This window comes from Cryptococcus neoformans, chromosome 1, assembly GCF_000091045.1.
Source record: "Cryptococcus neoformans var. neoformans JEC21 chromosome 1, complete sequence".
In the NCBI taxonomy this organism is placed as follows: Eukaryota; Fungi; Basidiomycota; class Tremellomycetes; order Tremellales; family Cryptococcaceae; genus Cryptococcus; species Cryptococcus deneoformans.
The window spans coordinates 2281333-2300533 of NC_006670.1; the positions used below are offsets into that span (position 1 = coordinate 2281333).

At 50.5% G+C, this 19201-nt stretch overlaps 6 protein-coding genes and 1 pseudogene across 6 annotated transcripts; 4 read left to right on the top strand and 3 right to left on the bottom strand.

The window, feature by feature from the left end:
- The first annotated feature begins 68 nt into the window (after positions 1-68).
- CNA08310 (ligase, putative) lies at positions 69-3680 on the top strand. Its single transcript, XM_024656417.1, has 10 exons — positions 69-480; positions 536-1244; positions 1302-1571; positions 1650-1915; positions 1979-2243; positions 2337-2531; positions 2588-2714; positions 2822-2834; positions 2907-3272; positions 3475-3680. Exons 1-10 carry the CDS (start codon positions 175-177, stop codon positions 3514-3516), a joined length of 2559 nt encoding a protein of 852 aa, XP_024512017.1. The 5' UTR covers positions 69-174; the 3' UTR covers positions 3517-3680.
- Positions 3681-3697: 17 nt separating this feature from the next.
- On the bottom strand, positions 3698-7069 carry CNA08320 (conserved hypothetical protein). Its single transcript, XM_567072.2, has 10 exons — positions 6581-7069; positions 6238-6336; positions 5918-6172; positions 5714-5865; positions 5345-5663; positions 5183-5298; positions 5038-5133; positions 4851-4984; positions 4453-4802; positions 3698-4387 (listed from the first exon to the last, which is right to left on the bottom strand). The coding sequence occupies exons 1-10, from the start codon at positions 6783-6785 to the stop codon at positions 4182-4184; spliced, it is 1932 nt and encodes a 643-aa protein (XP_567072.1). The 5' UTR covers positions 6786-7069; the 3' UTR covers positions 3698-4181.
- A 1240-nt stretch (positions 7070-8309) lies between these two features.
- On the top strand, positions 8310-10117 carry CNA08330 (annotated as a pseudogene).
- Positions 10118-10297: 180 nt separating this feature from the next.
- On the top strand, positions 10298-11916 carry CNA08335 (hypothetical protein). Its single transcript, XM_024656123.1, has 5 exons — positions 10298-10805; positions 10870-11230; positions 11291-11319; positions 11374-11657; positions 11724-11916. The coding sequence occupies exons 1-4, from the start codon at positions 10387-10389 to the stop codon at positions 11513-11515; spliced, it is 951 nt and encodes a 316-aa protein (XP_024514195.1). The 5' UTR covers positions 10298-10386; the 3' UTR covers positions 11516-11657; positions 11724-11916.
- Positions 11917-11940: 24 nt separating this feature from the next.
- On the top strand, positions 11941-16411 carry CNA08350 (hexose transport-related protein, putative). The gene is made up of 8 exons (XM_024656418.1): positions 11941-12735; positions 12795-13886; positions 13952-14232; positions 14284-14833; positions 14888-15560; positions 15626-15734; positions 15794-15881; positions 15952-16411. The coding sequence occupies exons 5-8, from the start codon at positions 15282-15284 to the stop codon at positions 16361-16363; spliced, it is 888 nt and encodes a 295-aa protein (XP_024512018.1). The 5' UTR covers positions 11941-12735; positions 12795-13886; positions 13952-14232; positions 14284-14833; positions 14888-15281; the 3' UTR covers positions 16364-16411.
- Positions 12082-14165, bottom strand: CNA08340 (hypothetical protein; the record flags this gene model as incomplete). The annotated part of the gene is made up of 8 exons (XM_567073.2): positions 13926-14165; positions 13790-13880; positions 13386-13743; positions 12954-13342; positions 12552-12906; positions 12424-12487; positions 12314-12375; positions 12082-12267 (listed from the first exon to the last, which is right to left on the bottom strand). Exons 1-8 carry the CDS (start codon positions 14071-14073, stop codon positions 12082-12084), a joined length of 1653 nt encoding a protein of 550 aa, XP_567073.1. The 5' UTR covers positions 14074-14165.
- Positions 16412-16655: 244 nt separating the features above from the next.
- CNA08360 (hypothetical protein) lies at positions 16656-18807 on the bottom strand. Its single transcript, XM_567075.2, has 3 exons — positions 18170-18807; positions 17037-18114; positions 16656-16982 (listed from the first exon to the last, which is right to left on the bottom strand). Exons 1-3 carry the CDS (start codon positions 18734-18736, stop codon positions 16687-16689), a joined length of 1941 nt encoding a protein of 646 aa, XP_567075.1. The 5' UTR covers positions 18737-18807; the 3' UTR covers positions 16656-16686.
- Between the last annotated feature and the right edge of the window lie 394 nt (positions 18808-19201).

Genomic DNA, 19201 nt, shown 5'->3' on the forward strand with positions numbered 1-19201 from the left:
ATCTAAGTCGCCTCCACCGCCCGGCAGTTCGCCATCTCTGCGACGCAACTTTGGACATTCAGCATATCTTCGACATATCTTATACATCTTATTCGACATACCTTATACATCTTATTCGACATATCTTATACATCTTATTTGACAGCTGGACCATACCGCTCCGCCGCTCTCACCATGTCCCAGCCGCAAGATGCACCCACAACGCCCCGCTCCCCCCGACAGCCGCTCCCCCCTCCCCAGCAACTCCCTCCCGACCTCGAACTCAACCCTCCCAGGCCACGGCCAAACCTGTCGTCCATGTTGTTCCTCACGGCCTTCTTCTTCTTCATGTCCGGCAACAACCACGCACCCACGACCGGCGGTATGGAAATAGGCCCAGACGGGGAAGTAAGGCTGAGGATGAGTGAGCTGGAGTATGTGAGAGGGCTGAGAGATGAATGGAGGGGCTGGCTTAACGGGACAGAGGGAAACTATACCGAGGTATGTCCACTGGAAAGCATTTCGAGACATGGCCACTGACTATTGTTCTACACAGCCAGCGATACCGGATATCCTCCCCTCGTCCATCGCACCTCCAGCGTTTTCACACGACCCGTTACACCACAACCACCGGTTCTACACCAACATCACAGGTTTCTACCGGCACGCCGCCGTCCACCCTCTATCGCTCTCTGAACCGTACACTACCTCCCAACCCCTTGATTCCCTCGCAGCATTCTGGAAGGGCTCCCAACTACCGCGGCTGCCGATAAATCAAACAGAGGGATGGAACGAGACGCGGGCAGAGGAGATGAGGGGCGAATGGGATTGGGCGAGGACGGTGAGGTGGGATATGAACCTGAAAGAGAGGAACGTGTCCTCGTCTGTCGATCCCCCAGACGACCTCTCACATCCAGCACAAAAGGATGGCAACGAGTACCCAGAATGGACGTGGGTCAAAGGCGCCCTCACACTGACCTCACGACCCGCTCCACTCTCTCCCTCGTCATCCGCGTCCACCGCCTCGGACAAGACCATCGTCTACGACTTCTACGGCCTCCACCACATCCCCAACGGCACCTACAACCTCTTTGCCCTCCCTGAGGGTATGCGGCCCGATATCAGACGGCTACCTGGTCTGTGGGGCGAAAACAGGTGGGGAGGGGAGGTGGGGAATGAGACGAGGGGGATCGTGTTGAGGGAGTTGGAGAAGGAGGTGAAAGTGCAGGAAGGGCTCTTTGTGCTTGGTGATATGCGTCAGGACGGTAAGTTGATTCCTCCCAGTCTCTTGCTTGCGTTGCCTGACCCAACATCTCCAACAGACGTATCGGAAACGACCACCTGTCCATTGCTCATCCACCTCGCCCTCCCACCCATTCCCTCCGCATCACTCTCAGCCGAAATCCAAGCATACCACGCAGAAATATCCAACCCGACGGGTCTGCTGGCAAGTATGAAACGGCCTCCAGGGTACTCCCAGCTCCCACCAGGGCTGGGAGGCGTGGTCGTTGCGGATGGATGTGGGTGGGCGCTGGGGGTAGAGGGTGGGGAAGGGTTGGAGGTAGATGATTTTTGGAGGAGGGAAGTTGATTGTGCGTTCAAGTTTTGTTTCTCAACCACCAAGTCACCCTTGCACCCTTGACCGGCCAAGCTAATCGCTCTCCTTCCAGACTCCGTCCTAACAGCCCTCACCCAACTGCTCCTGCTCTACCTTCTCGTCAACCAAATGGAACTCACCCGCACCCCGTCGACACTCTCCAAAGTCTCGATATGGACTATCGCCCTCATGGCCGTCATTGACTCGTATGTGTTCAGCCTCAATGTGATTTTGGGGGTGATAAATGTTGGGCATGGTGGGGCAGATGGGAGGGGAGGCGGGATGGGCGTTTGGGTAGGCGGGTTTGCTGCTTTTGCGGGGGCTGTGATCTTTGGGCCTGTAAGACTTTTCCTTGCCTTTCTTGAGAACGGGGAGAAAAGAAGCTAATAAAATTGTGATTAGAGGTATGCGGTTACGTTACATAGAATTCAAGCTCCCGAAGGGGCTGCTCCTGCTCCTGCCCCGTCTCCTGCCGCCGGTGCTCCTTTGACCACCACCACTGCTGCGTCCAACGGCAACGGTAACGCCAATGCGAATGCGAATGATCCAGAGGGGGGCAACCCGGCCAACGGACAGGATGTGAACGGAGGGAGAACCCGATTCGCCGGTTTACGACCCGTAACAGAAGGGCTTCGCGAGATGGCTAGCGCTCAGCCGGCTTTCAAATGTACGTGTCTTTCTCCACCCTATCTCCGCAAAACACCCTTTTCTTTCTTTTCTTCTGCTAATCCTCATCCTTACCCCTTCACGCCAACTATAGGGATCCTGTCGGCTCTTCTCTTCCTCCTCATCGGCCCTTTTTTGTTCACCCCTTCCATCTTCCCGATCTTCCTTACCTGCCTCTACTCCTTCTGGGTCCCGCAGATATGGAGGAATGCGAGGAGGGGGAATGGAAGAGCGTTAGGGTGGGGCTTTGTGCTGGGGATGAGCGGGGGGAGGTTGGTTTTGCCGCTTTGTGAGTTATTTCCGTTCAATCATATCGCTCAACGCTCAACAAACAAAAATGAACAGACGCATTCGCATACCCCGACAATATGTTTTTCACCGAACCGAAACCGTGGGTTTGGGGTCTAGTAGCTTGGCAAGTCTTGCAGGTTGGGATGCTTTATGCGCAGGAGAGTTTTGGGCCTGCGTTCTTGTAAGTCTTGTTTTCCGTTCGAAAGTTTACGTTGTGATGTCATGTGGATCGGGTGCTGATTTGGCCTTTGCCTGTGTTCCTTTTTTTTCTTTTTTTTGGGATTATAGTCTGCCTAAAAGCGTACGTCTGTCTTGTGGTTCTTTTGGATTCGCAAAGAAGCTAACCAGATGAACGTTTTTTCCATCTGTTTAGATGGCTCCACCAGAATCATACAACTACCACCCCATCATCTCCCCTCCTGACCCGGAGAACCCATCGCCTTACGACGGTGAAACAACATGCTCGATCTGTTATGAAGAAGTGGACCTCTATCCCAGGTCTGGCGCGCTCTCCCTCGCCACCCACGTCCACAGCCGCTCAAATTCACTCGATAAAAAATCAAGTTCCTCCCTCTCCCCCGTCATCATTTCATCGAAAGACAGGATTTCAAGGGAGAAAGAGTCGGAGAGGGAAGGCTTGTTGGGCGGTTTAGGAGGGCTGGATAGGAGGAATTATGCGATCGCGCCGTGTGGGCATGTGTTTCATACGAGTTGTTTGGCACAGTGGATGAGTATCAAGGTATGTCAATGTCTCTCTTGTTTTCTTTTTTCTTCCTTCTTCTTTCTTTTTTTTGCTTTATCGATAGGCGACTGTTTCGTCTTTTGGTCCCATCTCTTCCTTCCACATCAGTATCTCCCCTAATCCCCATGTTCGCTTTCCTTTCTTTTCACGTATGCCCGTACGTTTATTAAGGAGAAGCTAATGAAGCGATTTATCATAGACAATCTGTCCACTGTGTAAAAGGAGTTTACCGCCGATGTAGAAGTCTAGAATGAAACGGGAGTTACGAAGCTGCGATAGCTTGTGAGGGTTACGGGGGGGGCGGGGGGATGAGGGAATCGGTGAGAGTGAAGTAAAAGAATATTTCAAGGAGGTATGGCGGAAGGCGATTGAGTGGATATACCACGCATTTTGTAAGATACCCGTTGTATGTATAATCTACATTCGCCATTTTCACGACTGCCACCGTCAAGCATCCTCGGCCATCAAGTCCCTTCCAACATGTCTTGCTCTGTTGTACAAACACTTCTGTAGTGTCGTTCTTTCGTGACTTGATTTTCATTGAAAGGCGACCGTCCTCTAATAATCTTCTAATGATCTTCTGCCTGGATTAGTTTCCATATACCTTACCTCTCACCCTCCACTCTTCTCACACTGACTCAACCCATCCAGTTGTACAAATATCAAACACCTAGGGAGCTGGGATGGAAGGCCGGGTTAAAGTGACAAGTGTACAGAGTTGTGACGAAGCTCGTTGAGATACGGAGAAGATAGCTTGTATACCTCTGAAAGAGTGAAAGTATGAAGCTGGTTATTACAAACTCTATAATCCAATGTGTCGAAAAAGAAGGTGAGATAATGAAAGGAAAGAAAAGACCGAGCCATTGATACCCCTATAGAATGCGTCCATAAAATTCGAGTAAACACTTAATGTAGTTCCTCCTTGGCAACCACTTTGACGTCCTTCTGGATCTCCTTGATCTCATCAGTGTTTCGGAACTTGATAACCTTGTCCTCGATGGCGTTGTGGTTCTGGCCACAGTAGTAGTTGGAAGCAAAGAGGGCGGCAATGACGGAGCAGAAGGAGGTGATGAGTCCAGCGAGGAAGAGGGGGCTAACAGACTCCATGTAGGCTAAGCGAAGAGCATTGTCAGTCGATACTCACGAGTGACATAAGAATAAAAATAATCAAACTTACCCTGCTTGACCAAGTCTCGAGGCTCAGTAACTCGGGCAACATTAATGGAGCCAAAGATAGTCGCAAGCTCAGTAGCGTTGTAAGTACTACCAAGGTATTTCTCAAGGTGCGCAGGGACCTGTTTGTTCCAAACGGAGGCAGAGATGGCGATGGAGATGGAAGAACCGATCGAAGACCAAAGGTTAAGAACGGCGGTAGCGATAGCCATGTCTTGGTGAGGGACGGAGCCTTGGACACCAATATATGAAGCGATGACGGAAATGGCGCCACCAAAGCCAATGAGAACCTGAGAGATGACCAAGATGGCATCGGTAGCTTGAAGAGTAGCTCGGTAGGTGAGACCCATGCCTCTAGAGGGGAATCAGTTTAGTCGACGCTGCAAAAAGGTCATGACTTACACAACTCGGATACACAGACCAATGACCTGAAGGACCTTGTATCGGTGGGTGTATCTGATAAGGAGACCGAAGAAGACAGCGAAACCACACATGGCGACGGTAACAGTATTGTTAAAAAACGCATAGTTTCGGTCCTATCAGTGGCTGATCAGTTGGACTTCTTATCAAACTCCAAGCAAGCACTCACGTTCCAGTCAACGATGACGTATACCCATGAAGAAAAGTAACCGTCGACAAGGTAAGAGGAGAAGTAGTAGAAGAAGTCGGCGGTAAGACAAGCAATCTGAGAGAGGTTGATTAATGCTGGGCAAATGGAATGAGATGACACTTACAAAAGTCCTGTTAAGAACTCGCTTGGGCATGAAGGGGTAAGGAGCAAAGAAACCGTCCCAGATACACCAGCAAATGAACAAGACACCACCGATGACAAGCATAGCAATAAGAGAGGCTAGATTCACGTTAATACGATTATTCTGATTATTATCAATACTTACGGTTCTTGTAACCTCCCTCGGCGGTAGTGTACAGAGTCATAGGGGTAAGAAGAAGAGCGAAAGCGAAGCCCATGAGAAGGAAACCAAAGACATTAAGTCGAGTCCAGTAGAATCGAAGTTTGCCCCAGGCGTTCATACCTGCTGTCTCATCCTCCTCAACAACTTCGTGTTGACCGGTAAGAGCAAGTTGTTCACGACGAGCCTTGGAGGAAGCGGCGAGTGAAAGAGCACCAAGTTTTTTGGCTCGGTGGTCACCGATCAAAAGGACGATAAGCGCGGGCGACATACAGACGGGAAGAAGTATGCAGAACATGCCGTACTAGGTAGTATTAGATTGCCGATTAAACCTCAGAAGAGATAATAACTTACACCCCATCTCCAGCCGTTGGCGCTGTAACCATTGATGTCGGAAACGATGTAACCGGCGACGAAGGCATTGAGGACATACGGCAAGTTGACAGCGCCGTCAACAAAGGCTCGCCATTGCATAGAGGTGATATCGGCGATAAGCAAGCTGTTCACTGCGCAAGAATGAGCGAGAGATAAATACAATGAAGAGAGACGAAGATTTACGGAAACTGATACCGGCGTTACCCAGAGTGTAAAAGACCTGACCAGCGACGACAGTCTGGATGTTATGAGCACCAGCACACATGGCATAACCGATAGCGTAGCAGGCGATGGCAAGGAGGAGAGCGTGGGGACGAGACCAAAGATCGGCAATCTTGGCGATGAAAGGAGGAGCGACACCGTTGAGAATACCGTTGATGACGCCGATAGTACCAACGACAGTGTGTTCACCGAAAGAAGAGGTAGCAAATTGAGCATCTATGAGAATGAACGCATCAGCTTTCGATTGTTCCTGAGATGGTGGTAATGGAGATGAAACTTACAGTAAGCTGTGGTGCTTCGACTCAAAGAATAAACATAGGCGATCAAACCGATAGAAGCCCAGAGAGAGTAGAGACCCCAACCCTTGCCGAAGACAATGTCTGTGAAAGTCAAAATTAGCCATCGCCGACTCTTGATTAATGGGGAAATAAGCCGATTATCGGGAAATGAAGAGTAATGGGAAAGAGCATTATTGGGTTGATCGCAAATGTCAGGCCGACTTATCGAAAAGCAAAAGAAAAGTTGAGTTTGTGGCAAAGGCTATAGACGAATACCATTGATATGCTCGTTTATCACACTATTGGATACAGTATAAAGAAGAGAGGAATGTGAAAAAACACTTACATAAAGCCTCAATTCGAGTAACACCCTTATCCTGCTCGAGAGCCAGAGCTTCGGCCTGAGCTTGATCCGCAGCTTCCTTGGAAAGAGATTCGACATCGTTCTTCTCTTGCTCCTCGGGCTCTTCCGATTGAATATTGAGGTCGGGGAATGGCGGGTCGTTGGTCGCAAGAGTCTTGAGAGTGGCCTCAATGGGAATTCGAGACATTTCGTGGGGGGTGAAAAGGGAATGGGAGCAAAAGTTACGTGGTTACGGAAGGACATCTTTTATATATCACTTTCGACTACTCCATCAACTTTTTGGTGCTCGAAAGCGCTCTTAGACTTTTTTGGAGAACGTCAAGGGACTTCCAAACGGAAGATAGGAGATAGAGTGTCAGGGGAAGATAAAGCGGCCGAAATCCAGGGATGGGCGTTTCCTTGGAGCTTCTGATAAAAATGTGGAAGGTGGGGAGGGGATGGGAAGCCGGTCAGGGACCAGTCCGTACCTGGGCGGCAATTCTGAGAATGATCGATCACCGTACACAGTTATCCGCAGGGTTATCAGATACCCAGTATCTGATTTTTCGGCCGGCGGGAGCAAATATTCTTTTTCGTTCTCGCCGTGCCAAAATGTAGCCCGTCTTATTTCTTGGGCCTTTTCGTTGTTACGCAATGTCTGTATGCATACATAAATATGCACAATAGAAAAGGCCGTAGCAGTATAACTAAGAATACGGAATACAATTAAAAGCACTTCCGACTGCGAGTTGGGATCTGCTATTTGATACCTTTTTCGCCTTCTATTATCGCATCCTATCCGGAGTTTTTCGCCTTCTATCGCATCCTATCCGGAGTGTGTGCTGCGGACGAGCCTTGGCATTTTCGAAGGATGGTATATAACAGGGATAGCTGTTGTGTTGTAACTGTAAAAAGCCTTGTCTAATCGCAGTAAGGCCATTTGATCTTGAATGCTGGCCAATTTTCCTGACATCCGTAATGCGTAATTCTTAATTATCATTTCCACTCAGTTTTCTCCGAGCATTCTTCCTACCCTCTCTTGAACCTTGAATATATAAAAAGGCTTGGCGCGTCCGTTCAAACTTTATAGCTCAGAAGCACACTTCGAAATGTACAATTCGATGTGCTCCTGTAAGCTCAAATTGGCTTCAGGTCTTCAAATATCTGACATGCACAATCTAAGCTATGTGTACACCTACTAGAGGGTATCGACGTTGGCAGCGAGTAAGAGTGGAGCGTCGTCATTGGTGTCGTCGGGAAGTCCTTCCAAATTCTCCCTATTTAGACAACCTTCTTATCCTTAAGAATCCCACCATCGCGCCCTTGACGTTGTCATATACTACTTGAGCCAAGACCACTGAGCGTTGGGAAAAGTGTCTAAGATTTTCTACACCTCATTCATCATTAAACACGGGCGCGACACCGACATAATGCGAAGGCGGGCCGTATCGACACATGCCAACCGAGTGTCCGTTGAGCTCTTGAGACGTGCCCCGGGGAGGGATAAGTATGCTTGGGAAGAACCTAGAGTTGTACAGGTGGCAAAGATGGTGACCTGAAGGGGAGGGAACCAGGACAGCCCGAGCCCTGCAGGACCGCAATGTCCAAATAATCATTTTTTTTGTTGTTGTTTCGCGACGACGGTGTGGACGACGACGACGACTGACCGGCCACCGCCGCCGTAAACAAGAGTCAGAAGATCGCAAGATCGATAGAACTAAATCAACAACACAAACACACAGACGCCGAACGAACCACACAACGAAGACATCCGGCTTGTTTCCTTTTTCTTTTCTTTCTTCGTCTTCTACGTCAATTTTCTGTTCAGCAAAGAAAGAGCCACAGTGGTGCGCATCAATATGCCTTCGCAGGTCTATCAAGATCCCATACTTGCCGCCCACCCAATTCTTCAACCTCACGTTCAAATCGGTACATCGGGACACCTGTTTCAATGAAGCCCAAGGTAAATGTTGAGTAACTGTGGCAATGGAGGGATAGTGGAGATTGCGGGGATTATGGAGTAAGATAACCCTGATGCCAGATTATGTCAACAATGATGTGCTTATAGATTTGTGGGGTGGATACCTAGATATCATTTAGCTTGTAGTGGCGAGCGTAGAAATGTATATAGGTCCATAGTAGCTTGATATCAACCTGATTTCCCCTATCTGACTCTGGTTGGACAAGAGAGCTAAGTGTAGGTACCAGAATAATAAACTATCTTTCAACAGTATGTACTTATTCGGGTATCATATTCCCTGGAACTTTATGCTGACGATATCCACAGCGCAGCACTCGCACCAGACCCTTCTCCAAGGCCAGCCCGGCCCTCCGGGCCGATTGGCCCTCGTGGAGAACGAGGTATGAGAGGACCTGCAGGCCCACAAGGTCCCCCAGACCCCCCTGGTCCCTCCGCGCTGGCTGACATTACGAAGGAAGAAATGCTTGCGTTGCTCAAGAATAATAACGAGGCGTTGAAATCGGAGCTGAAATTGGAGCTGAAGTCAGAGCTGAAGTCGATGTTGGATGACTCCATCGCCGGTCAAAAGATGGACATTGAAAATCTACGGAAGGAGATCAGAAAGGCTCCCTTTTACAGGAGGCTCTAGTACGTCCCTCTCATCTGAGTGATAGCGATAAGCAGCTACTGACAACTGACATATAGCGCCATAATTCATTATTCATCTCCTGGTCTGGTAATTTCCCGGCCAAATTTGTCCCAGTTCCTATGTCATGAATGAAAGGGATTCCCCTGACGGCTTACTGTCACGTGGCTGTCGCCACCCGACCTCTTCTTCATGTGAGCACGATTATGACAGTAACCCTTCCTCATCCACTTCAGTCCGCGTCCGAGCATACCCTTTCGTTTTCGGCCGCGGCCTTCCCCCGAGAGATATACAGAGATAGAGAGATCGACAACCCTCCAACACCTTCCTCGCCACCGGGTTTCGGCAACGCAAAAGGATGTAGAGCTGGCTGGTGTGGGAAAGATGAGTCAGCAGAGCTTGAGGTGTAAAGGTATATAAGACAGTAGTTTTCCATAGTTTTAGATACTTGTCGATCCACTATTGTTGTCCTCTCCAAGTATTCTTCGTCTACTTAAAGCTATCATCTTCCGGCATTGATCTGGCTGCCTATTTAAAGAGGCCCTCGGATCATTTGTTGTCCCTAACCTGTTGAAGGCTATCGCCAGAAGAGATAGCCCCCTGACACTTGGCGAGTCTGCTGTCGTCGTGTAATACGGTCTGCGCTAACAACCTCCGTGGATGTAGGGACACATCAGGTCGATTCGATTAATGACCTCAACTCCTTGGGGCGCTCACACTTGCGCCAGTGGTACGGATATTATCAAGGCGAGGTGCCCGAAGGGGGACCGTTCGGGGAACGAAGGTGGTGCGGTCTTGACGGACCGAGAACTTCGAGAGGCCATCCTCTCGAGGTTAATCCCCTATGTCCTGCGGGACGACGTATTGTCTGACTAGAGGGGAAAAAAACTCTATTTTATTATTGCCATCTGTATATAGTAACCTGATAAAATTAGAATACATGCTTATATATATGTTGCTTGTGTTTCTGTATTGATTTGATGTATACAACTCGTCCGGTTACGAATACTTCCGCTTTTGTTTCCGCGCTATATCACTCATCAGCTTCCGTTTCAGTGCATGGTATCGAACGATGTAACTGGGACCTGCTCCTCTACTCGATTCTCCATCCAATGGCTCCCGGAGCCCCAGCCATGTCCACGGAAACGCACAAAACCACATACTGCATGCCTGGCCTGTCAGCATCGAAAATCGAAATGTGAGATGCTCATCCCGGAAGGGTGTCGTCGATGCCGAACACTCCGAACCCATTGTTCTCTCGCCCTCCCTACTGCATCTACACCTACGCCCGAAGGCTATACAAGCCTCGACCAAAGAGCTACCTATGTATCTCCTGGACAGGGCCAAAGGACAGGGCCGGAGGAGAAAGGTATTCTGAGGCAATTGGACGAACGGACAAAGAGGATTGAAGGACTGCTTCGTAGGGAAACAGGAGTTCGCCAACCGCCGGTTATTAGGAAAGATGAAGGCCTGCGGGTGGAGCGTTTGCAGCCTATTATGGGGAGTGTTGGTGCAGCCGTGCATCTGGCTTCGGCGCTATGTGTGAGGAGTGGTTGGACATGGATAGATCCAGTGGCATTAGGGCTGCTCTCAGGTGATGCTTTCGAGAAGGCTCATGCACGGTGAGTACTTGTAGATATGATATGCGATGAATTCAATGCTGATGGATAGTATGGTCCTTTTTAGCTTTCTGTCGATATTCTACACGATACTTCCTCTTCCGCACATCATCGCCGTCCCGACCCACCCCTTTATCCGCCTAGCACTCATCGCCTACCTCAATTCCGGATTCCAGTCAATTTCCTCCCTCTTATCATCAAGTCTACACATGTTCGAACCCCCTGAAGATATCATACTCGCCCTCCTCATCATCTCCCATCTCCCAGTGAGCCAATATTGGACGGTAACGGATCCTTATGGGGCAGGGGCGAGAGCTCACCAAATGGCTATCGCCTTGGGACTTCCTGATTCTGCTGAGCGGCTTAGAATGCTTGAACACGAAATTGGAGAAGAGTGGAATAAACTGTTGTTGTATCAAGCTATATTGGTAGGTCCTAGTCCGCTCGGCCTCTCAATATGTAAAGTTGCTGATAATGAATGCATTTAGTGGTATGCGGTGCAGCACCGAATGTCATGGTATGTTTTCTCAAATCCCGAAATGACACCAGTTCTTGGCTGAACGGAACACAGGATACAGATCTTCACCTATCCGTCTATGAGCTGGTACTCTTCTTTTCCTCCCGTCCACGATACCGTTCCCCTTCACCTCGCACGACAATTAAGTTCGCCAGCACTGTCCCACATCGTCCTTGATTTGCTTTTACTTGAATGACTACGCCCTGTTATCGAAGCTCTACAAGCGGTGAGGCTGAGTAGGCAGTATGAGGAGCAAGGCATGTGGGGGTTGAAGGATGCTTGGACGGTGTTTGAGGAGAAAGCAGCGGCGTGGTCGACTGAGGTGGAGAATGCGCAACGTAAGTCATGATGTCTTACATGTCTCGCAATCTCTTTTCGTATGCTTACTTGTTCATCTTCATCAGTCCCTTCAACCCCATTTAAGTGTGGAACCGGTGAAAGCAAGGGCTCGAACTCTAGTCCTGTGAAGGAGGCGCGTCGAGAAGGGTTGAATGAGGGAAGGGAACTCGAAAAGGAGTTGTTATTTTTACATTTCTAATTTTATTTTAATTTTTACATAGTGTACAATAACCAAATAAAGCAAACACGAACAAAATGCAACTTCTATAACCCTAGCCGTTAGTTCTTGTGCTCCATGCTCATACACGACGCCGTCTCACCAAGTATCAAAGTATACATTACACACTGGGCAGGTCGCTAGTAGCACGATCATTTTTTCGAGCCCTGTAAGTCTTACAAGTCGACGCAAAACTACCAAAACAATTACACACTTTCGAGATACTGCACCTCCAACTTGTCCTCATGAATCTCTCTCGGGGCTCCAGGCTGGTCGTACTGGCCGTGCTCCTCTCGGAGTCGCTCCATGATGGCATGCATCTTCGCGGCGTCTCGAGTGGCGTCGTTGGACTTGAATACCTTGTCCATGGCTTCGAGACCGACGTTGCGCGTCTACGACGACTCAGAATGGAAATGAACGAAAAAGAAATCGACTCACCTCGGGAAGGATCCATATGGCGTATGCGACACCAAGAAGCATGAATGCGAGGAAGAAAAGGTCTGTGTGCCGTCAATCTACAGCTGACAACAGGACCGTTTGTAACTCACATGTGCCATATGTGATATTCTCGAGCATAGGCGGGACCATGAGGGATACACAGAAGTTGAGCATCTGCATTCTCTTCAGTATATTTCCATTTCCCACCTGGCCCGGGGTAGGGCGGCAGCAAACTCACCCAGTTGGCCGAAGCGGCGAGGGCGGTACCGGGAGCTCGCGCAGACATGGGCATGACTTCAGCAATCACAGTCCAGGAGACGGGGCCCCAGGAGTAACCAAAATTGAAGCAGTAAATCCAGATGAAGACAGCCGAGGTCCATGCGGCACCGGCATGGGTGGACCATGAGTTCTGGAATGTGGCAGTAAGTGCAGCAACGATGATCAAGCAGAAGCTCATGCCGAGACCTCCGACGATGATCAGGGGTCGTCTACCAACTCGGTCCATGATGACGAGAGCCGGGAAGGTGGAGAGGACACCCATGATACCGACGACACCTGAAGCGAGGAGGGAGATGGCGGTGGATCCGATACCCCTGTGCAAGTGATTAGCAAAGATCTACTGGACTAGATGTGAACAAACAAGGAGGCAAATATTGTCGGAGCGTAGAATATGATGGCGTCAATACCGCTCATCTGCTGGAAGAACATCATGAGACAAGCGATGGCGGTACGCCTGAACATTGGCCAGGTCGTGAACAACGAGCCGATCTGGGCGAATTGCAAAGCGAAAGGGCGGTTGAGCAGAGTGGGGAACTTTTCGGCAGCCGTTTCACGCTCGAAGATCGCATCGGCCTTGATTTCCAGATACTCAAGCCGGACCAGTTCGCTGTCTGCGTCCATGTCCCTGATGTAGGCAAGGGTGCGAAGGGCTTCCTCATCGCGTCCTTGCTTCAGGAGCCATCGGGGACTATATGGAATAAAGAAGGCTCCGATGGCGAGGCCGATTGCCGGGACTGCTTGGAGGGCGAGCTGCGAGATATCAGCTTCGCCACACCAGAAAATGTCTGCGTACAGGAAGTCGCCATGCGACGGTGTTGGTGTTTGAGATGTAGTTGGTTCCGAAACCGATCCAGTAGGAAAACAGGATGCCTATGGTCACGGAGAGCTGCCAAGTGCCGACCATTGCACCACGGACTTCGGCTGAACTTATTTCCGAATTGTAAGTAGGCACAGCGGTACTGAGAGATCCTACAGCTAAACCGATCGCAAAACGGCCAACGAAAATCATGGCCGAGTTGACAGCAGCGGCGGTAAGAATAGTTCCAACGATGCACACAATAGCACCGCCAAAGATCGACCAACGTCGGGAGAAACGGTCGCAGCAGTAACCGTTGATGAGGGCTCCTACCCATCCTCCAAGACCGAGCACGCTAGAAGATCAGCACGGAATACATGATCATGTTAAGGATAACTCACGCAACGGTCCAGCCCTTGAAAGAGGCATCGGTTACGATGCGCTCGAATGCTGGGATCCGAGTGAATGACGGCATAACCTGGACCTGACCATCTTCACGTATGTCAGCTTTCGATCTCACACAAGCTCCTCACTCACAAGAACCCTGCTCGTAACCGTAACAGAGACCACCAAGGGCAGTCAACATGGAAATCCCGAATAATCGGCGGTTTCTGATGAGACCTGTAATACCAGATGGCCCAGCGAGCTTCTCTCGCATGGCGTCAACATCGTAAACGTCTGTCATATTGTCAATGGTGCGGCTGTGGTGATGGTGCCGATTTGCCGGTCAAGTTTGGGGAAGTTGGGGATCAGTAGACGATATATCTATCCTTGGAGCCACAGGTGGAGGAAGGTTTCCGGAAGTTTAGTTCTTCCCTTATGAGCAGCGATGAACGTTTCGTCGGTAAGTTTCCGCTGCGTCTGTAACTCCGGCTTCAACCTCAGCGATCAGTAGTGTTCTATGCCCAGCTCGTCGTTCCGGCAAAAGCGTCGCCCTTCCCCTGCTGCGCCTATTCCTGTTGCCCCGCATGGCGTTATGTGCCCCACAAACCCCAACTCGCGGCGGTCACGAGGTGTTTTTACCAGTTCTGGGTGGACTCTCCATCACAATCCGGGGTGGAAGGAGAGGGGGTGTATGGACCCCAACTTGAAAAGTGATGTCAAGCCGGTCAGAGTCCAAATCCCGAATCCTCTAACTACGGCGAGGATCCTTTCTCTTGCTCGGCTTGCACAACGGCATCAGCCTCAATTCCGTCAATAGAACGCAAGCATGGTTGTGCCGCGATTAAGGTTCATGTCATTATACGTAAAAGGCCGTCCCCGTACCGGACTTTGTCTGTTCGTAATAACAGACTTCACCTTTAATATTTACTGCATATTGGTCGATCGGTTCTGCCACACTGTGCATCGCCGACCGTAGACTCAGGACAAGTGCACCTTTACGTGAAGGCCTCCACTCAAACACACCCAGGACCGCTCCGGGATGCCGCTAATAATGTCGACCTGTAAGTGCATCCATCCGAAAAGGTGATACCCCTGTTAATATCGTGTCGAGGCAGAAGCCGCATGTGCCGCCGGGAGAAGCTGGAATAAAGCCGGAACCCCAGTCAAATTCACCCGGAGTCCCGGATGCATCGACCTGTCTCCACATCCGGGGCACCACCTGGGTGGGACATGTATACAGTATGATATTAATAGCCCTCACCCCCATAACACCCCGGGGAACTGCGCTAGCCTAAGGTCACCTGAGCGAGCCGCTCGGGGTGGTCGCAGGAGCCAGGGAACATTCATAGGGAGCAGGGACACCGAAGCGGGGTGGAAGCAAACGGACACCGACGCGGGGGCGGAAGCAAACGATGAGATATGTTAATCTGTGAGGCTCACAGTTGTTCTATCGTTCGTCATCAATAAGTTGCTCGGTTTCGCGATCTTTTGAATGCTCATGCATTCAGTATGGCATTCAATATCTGTATTACCGGCGCTGCGGGTCATGTCGGCAAAGTGGTGTCTCGTGCGGCACTTGCCAAGGGGCATAGGGTGTTCGGCGTCGATCTGCCAGCGAACTCAGGCGTCAGCGGGAACGATAAGTACAACTACAAGCAACTCGATGTGCGGGATGACACGGCGTTGAAGACTGCGATGAAGGAGCAGGGCTGTGATGCCATGATACATCTTGCAGCGGTCTTGAACAACCCTAACAGTGTACACAAAGGGAAAGACTGGACTGAATCGGTGAGTTGCGGAAAGGCGGTTAGTACAAGGCATAGTCGGCTGATCGGGGAGCAATACATTGGTAGGATATTCACAACATCAACACATCAATGTCATATGGGATTCTCCGGGCTTCATCTGACCTTGGGATCAAGCGGGTGGTACAAGCGTCCAGTGTGAATGCTATCGGCATGCGTTAGTTGTTCCTCTCATTTGTCGTGTCGTCGGCGTAAAGCTAACAGGCCCGTTCGCAGTTGGCTCTAATCCCCCCGCGTTCGACTATTTTCCTTTGGACGAGAACCATCCTTTCCGCCCACAAGCCGCGTACGATCTCAGCAAGCAGTAAGTCCGCTTGCGTCCATTTGACACTCCGTCTGACCCACATCTTGATGCTCATGTTCACACCCTTCAGGATCTGCGAAGTGCAAGCAGGCGCCTTTGCTCGAAAATACCCATGGATGCGAATCGCCTCCTTCCGTTATCATTGGGTCGTTGACTCGTCCTTGTTCAACCTCGAGACGCTGCACAAACGTGGAGGAGAGCCGAAGGATCTGTGGGGCTACATCTCCGAGAAGGACGTTGCTGAGGCGACTCTGTTGGGATTGACAGCTCCAGAAGCGACCTTTCCCAACGGTCACGAGGCCTTCTTCGTCGTAGCGCCGGTACAGCATCAACAGGCTGCTACTATTCCGCTCATCGACAAGTGGTATCCTAACGTCGAGAAGAGAAGGGAATGGAAGGGTAACGAGGGACTGTACGATTGTAGCAAGGCCAAACGGCTCTTGGGCTGGGAGGCAAAGGAGTACTTCCCATGGTACCCTTAGATCTCATTAAAAGAAAGTGTGGGGGAAAGCATGATGCATATGATCACGATGTTCCGATGCGCAATGTACCCTCGCTTGACTAACTCATGACGCAAAGGGCGAGTGGAAGCAGATGCGGCCGGCTGCTCTGAAATGTAAGGGTACAGAGGAACGAGGATAGGAGGAAGACAAGGAGGAAGATGGGAGGAAGACAGGAATGACGTACACGTAACATATCTCTACAAGATAATAATGTCTATCCGATTTACAACTTCCAATATGTACAACAAAAACAATTATCCCACTCTCCTCTATCCATCCACTCAACAGCCGAAGCTGTTCCCTCATCCCCGGGCCAACAAGACGCCCATCTGGTCCCGAGTGACCAGCTTCACCCGCAACCCGAGCATCGTTAGGCGGTCCTTAAAGGCCGCCAACGTAAGCTCGCCCGACTCTGGGTCGATATCTTCAAGGTCGATATCGACAGGGTCAGGCTTGTTGACTATTGGGGGGGGATCGTGGCGGAGATCGTCAAGGATAAGACCTGCCTTATTGGAGCCGAAGGACGTGTCAAACGACGAGTCCAACTGTCCAGAGGAGTCACTGTCGACGGAGGAGGGAGCCCTAGAACATCTGGCACCTACGGTAGATTCGTAAGCGTAACTTCAACGTGGAAGATTAACAAGGTGCTCACGGTCATTGGAGAGGAGGGAGGCCATGATGGACGTCTTCATGTCCAACATTTCCTTAGGAGCAGATAGCCTCTCCAGGTCCTTCCTGAACTCTTGCGGCGCCGTAGACGTTCGACTGTCAAACGCCTCAGCACGACGAGAAGAGGAGCCTCCGCCTATACCCCTGCCGCCAGGACGAGACCCTTCACCAGGACGAGACCCTCCGCCAGAACCAGACCCTCCCCCACGAGAATTATCGCCCCCAAAGCCGGAATTTCCGCCTTGTGAGCCATCATTATCCTTGCCAGGCGGCTTGTCGTCCCCTGGCTTGTCCTCTTCACCTTTCTCTTCATCATGCAAAGCCGCCAATGTGCGCTTGTTCCTCTTGGTCGAATGAAGACTGTGTCGCCTGCGCCCAGCCTCTAATCCTTTCAACCTCATGTCGGCGGCTGAATGAGCGGTCGCATCAACAGGAACATGATGAGCAAAAGGGAGGGGCAGGTCGTTGAGGAAGCGTTGTATTGGAAGTGCCGCTGCATGAGCAAGAAACAAAAGGATGGTCGCATCGAGGTGATACCTCGCCTCTTTATTCAACGCGGCGTTGGCACGGTCGCTGATCAGACAATTGGGAGGCGACGACCAAAAGTCTTGCAGCTCCGCGAGTTCCTCGACAGAGTAATCATCTGGCATATGTCCAAAATGTCGTCTGACTTTCTCCAAAAACTCGTTATCTGCCTCTAGGGCAAGTACGGGAATGTCCGGGGTCGAGTCTCGATAGAGATACACAACCCGATAAAAGTATTCGTTGACTATAGAGAGACCGAAGATGCAGCGCGAAATGGCGTAGCCCAAGATGACATACCACATAGTTTGAAACACGCCTTCCTGGCGGAGGTAACTAAGAGCTTTCTCGTCGGTTTGACTTTTAGCCTCGCCGGTAAGAAGATCCGCTAATTGCATCCACTTCACTTCGATGACTGCGTAAAGCATTTCTTTCCAGCCCGAGGGAGAGCTAGGATCATTTACACTGCCGATGAGAGAGGCGTCCGGAGTAGTGGCACCATCAATTCTTGATTCGGCGGTGTCTTGCGATTGAGAGGGCTATGTTGAACGCGTAATAAGCATTGTGTCACCTTTTGCACATGTCATGACTCACGACTCCCAGAACTTTCCCCGTCCGCCGTCTGTACACATCCACTAGATCTAGCTTCGTCCATTCTTTGTCATCATTGTCGTAGAAGACCGTTTTCAAATTTGCTTGATGTGAGAACGTGGTAGCCATCATCTCCTGGTTCTCTTGGATGAACCGATCAAGATAGCGACGAACATGCCCGTCGTCGAACCTTTGCTCATCAACGATCATCCCGTCCCTGTACCCATTGGCCCAGGATTGGCCCAGATAGTCAACTCGGCACACCTTATCGTAGGGGCGGATAGTAAGGTATTCGGAGACCTCATAAGGTTCGCTGAGGTCAAAGGGGACGAGAGAGAGAGGATATGGTCGGTCTTTGTTTTTAGGGTGGCCGCCGTATGCAATGGGATCGTCACGAGGGGATTTTGAATGTTCGGGGAGTGTTTGATGTGATGAGGGGAACGAAGATAAAGGTGAGTCGGAAGCAGAGGCGGGGGATAATGAAGTCAGGCGCGAGTCTGAGCTAAGTTGAGCTGGTGCCGCACCTCGTGTCGACGCGCATTCTCGTTCCTGTGTATCGGGCGAGGTCATTGTGGAAGTGGAGGGTGGAGAAAAAGTGAGAGAGTAATAAAGGATTGAATGGGCAAAACGATGAGGACTGGGAAGAGAAGGCGGGAAGGAAGAACAAGAAGTTGAGTTATCGATTGTAGATTCGTTCCGCGCAACGTGTTGGACCGGTGGCGAGTCACATCACCGCCGGCCACCTCCCCGTTCCTCCCCTTACAAATATCCCTACTTACGTAAGTAATTGTTCACGCACCCATCTCGATTCTCGATGTCTCGACTGGGCCTGCCATGGTGCCTCTTGGATCGGCAGCTTTCGTGTTTCTCATCTTTATTCTCCATCGGCTCATATCATATATTGGTACAACAACAGCAAGCGACTATAAATTCTACACTGCCGACATCTCCTTAGATCATAACTTAGGGGTTAGGGGGTTAGGGTTAGGGGGTTAGGGGGTTAGGGGGTTAGGGGGTTAGGGGGTTAGGGGGTTA

Excerpts from the sequence above, each read along its gene's own strand:
- CNA08310 (XM_024656417.1), top strand. The coding sequence starts at position 175 with ATGTCCCAGCCGCAAGATGCACCCACAACGCCCCGCTCCCCCCGACAG. Across the intron at positions 1,916-1,978 it reads GGGCTGTGATCTTTGGGCCT|AGGTATGCGGTTACGTTACA; the intron begins GTAAGACTTTTC and ends AATTGTGATTAG. Across the intron at positions 2,244-2,336 it reads CGCTCAGCCGGCTTTCAAAT|GGATCCTGTCGGCTCTTCTC; the intron begins GTACGTGTCTTT and ends CGCCAACTATAG.
- CNA08320 (XM_567072.2), bottom strand. The coding sequence starts at position 6,785 with ATGTCTCGAATTCCCATTGAGGCCACTCTCAAGACTCTTGCGACCAAC. Across the intron at positions 6,337-6,580 it reads TACTCGAATTGAGGCTTTAT|ACATTGTCTTCGGCAAGGGT; the intron begins GTAAGTGTTTTT and ends TGACTTTCACAG. Across the intron at positions 6,173-6,237 it reads TCGAAGCACCACAGCTTACT|ATGCTCAATTTGCTACCTCT; the intron begins GTAAGTTTCATC and ends TCATTCTCATAG.
- CNA08335 (XM_024656123.1), top strand. The coding sequence starts at position 10,387 with ATGCTCATCCCGGAAGGGTGTCGTCGATGCCGAACACTCCGAACCCAT. Across the intron at positions 11,231-11,290 it reads TGTTGTATCAAGCTATATTG|TGGTATGCGGTGCAGCACCG; the intron begins GTAGGTCCTAGT and ends GAATGCATTTAG. Across the intron at positions 11,320-11,373 it reads GTGCAGCACCGAATGTCATG|GATACAGATCTTCACCTATC; the intron begins GTATGTTTTCTC and ends AACGGAACACAG.
- CNA08350 (XM_024656418.1), top strand. The coding sequence starts at position 15,282 with ATGGCATTCAATATCTGTATTACCGGCGCTGCGGGTCATGTCGGCAAA. Across the intron at positions 15,561-15,625 it reads GGAAAGACTGGACTGAATCG|GATATTCACAACATCAACAC; the intron begins GTGAGTTGCGGA and ends ATACATTGGTAG. Across the intron at positions 15,882-15,951 it reads GCGTACGATCTCAGCAAGCA|GATCTGCGAAGTGCAAGCAG; the intron begins GTAAGTCCGCTT and ends CACACCCTTCAG.
- CNA08360 (XM_567075.2), bottom strand. The coding sequence starts at position 18,736 with ATGACCTCGCCCGATACACAGGAACGAGAATGCGCGTCGACACGAGGT. Across the intron at positions 18,115-18,169 it reads CGGGGAAAGTTCTGGGAGTC|CCCTCTCAATCGCAAGACAC; the intron begins GTGAGTCATGAC and ends CGTTCAACATAG. Across the intron at positions 16,983-17,036 it reads CTCCCTCCTCTCCAATGACC|GTGCCAGATGTTCTAGGGCT; the intron begins GTGAGCACCTTG and ends AATCTACCGTAG.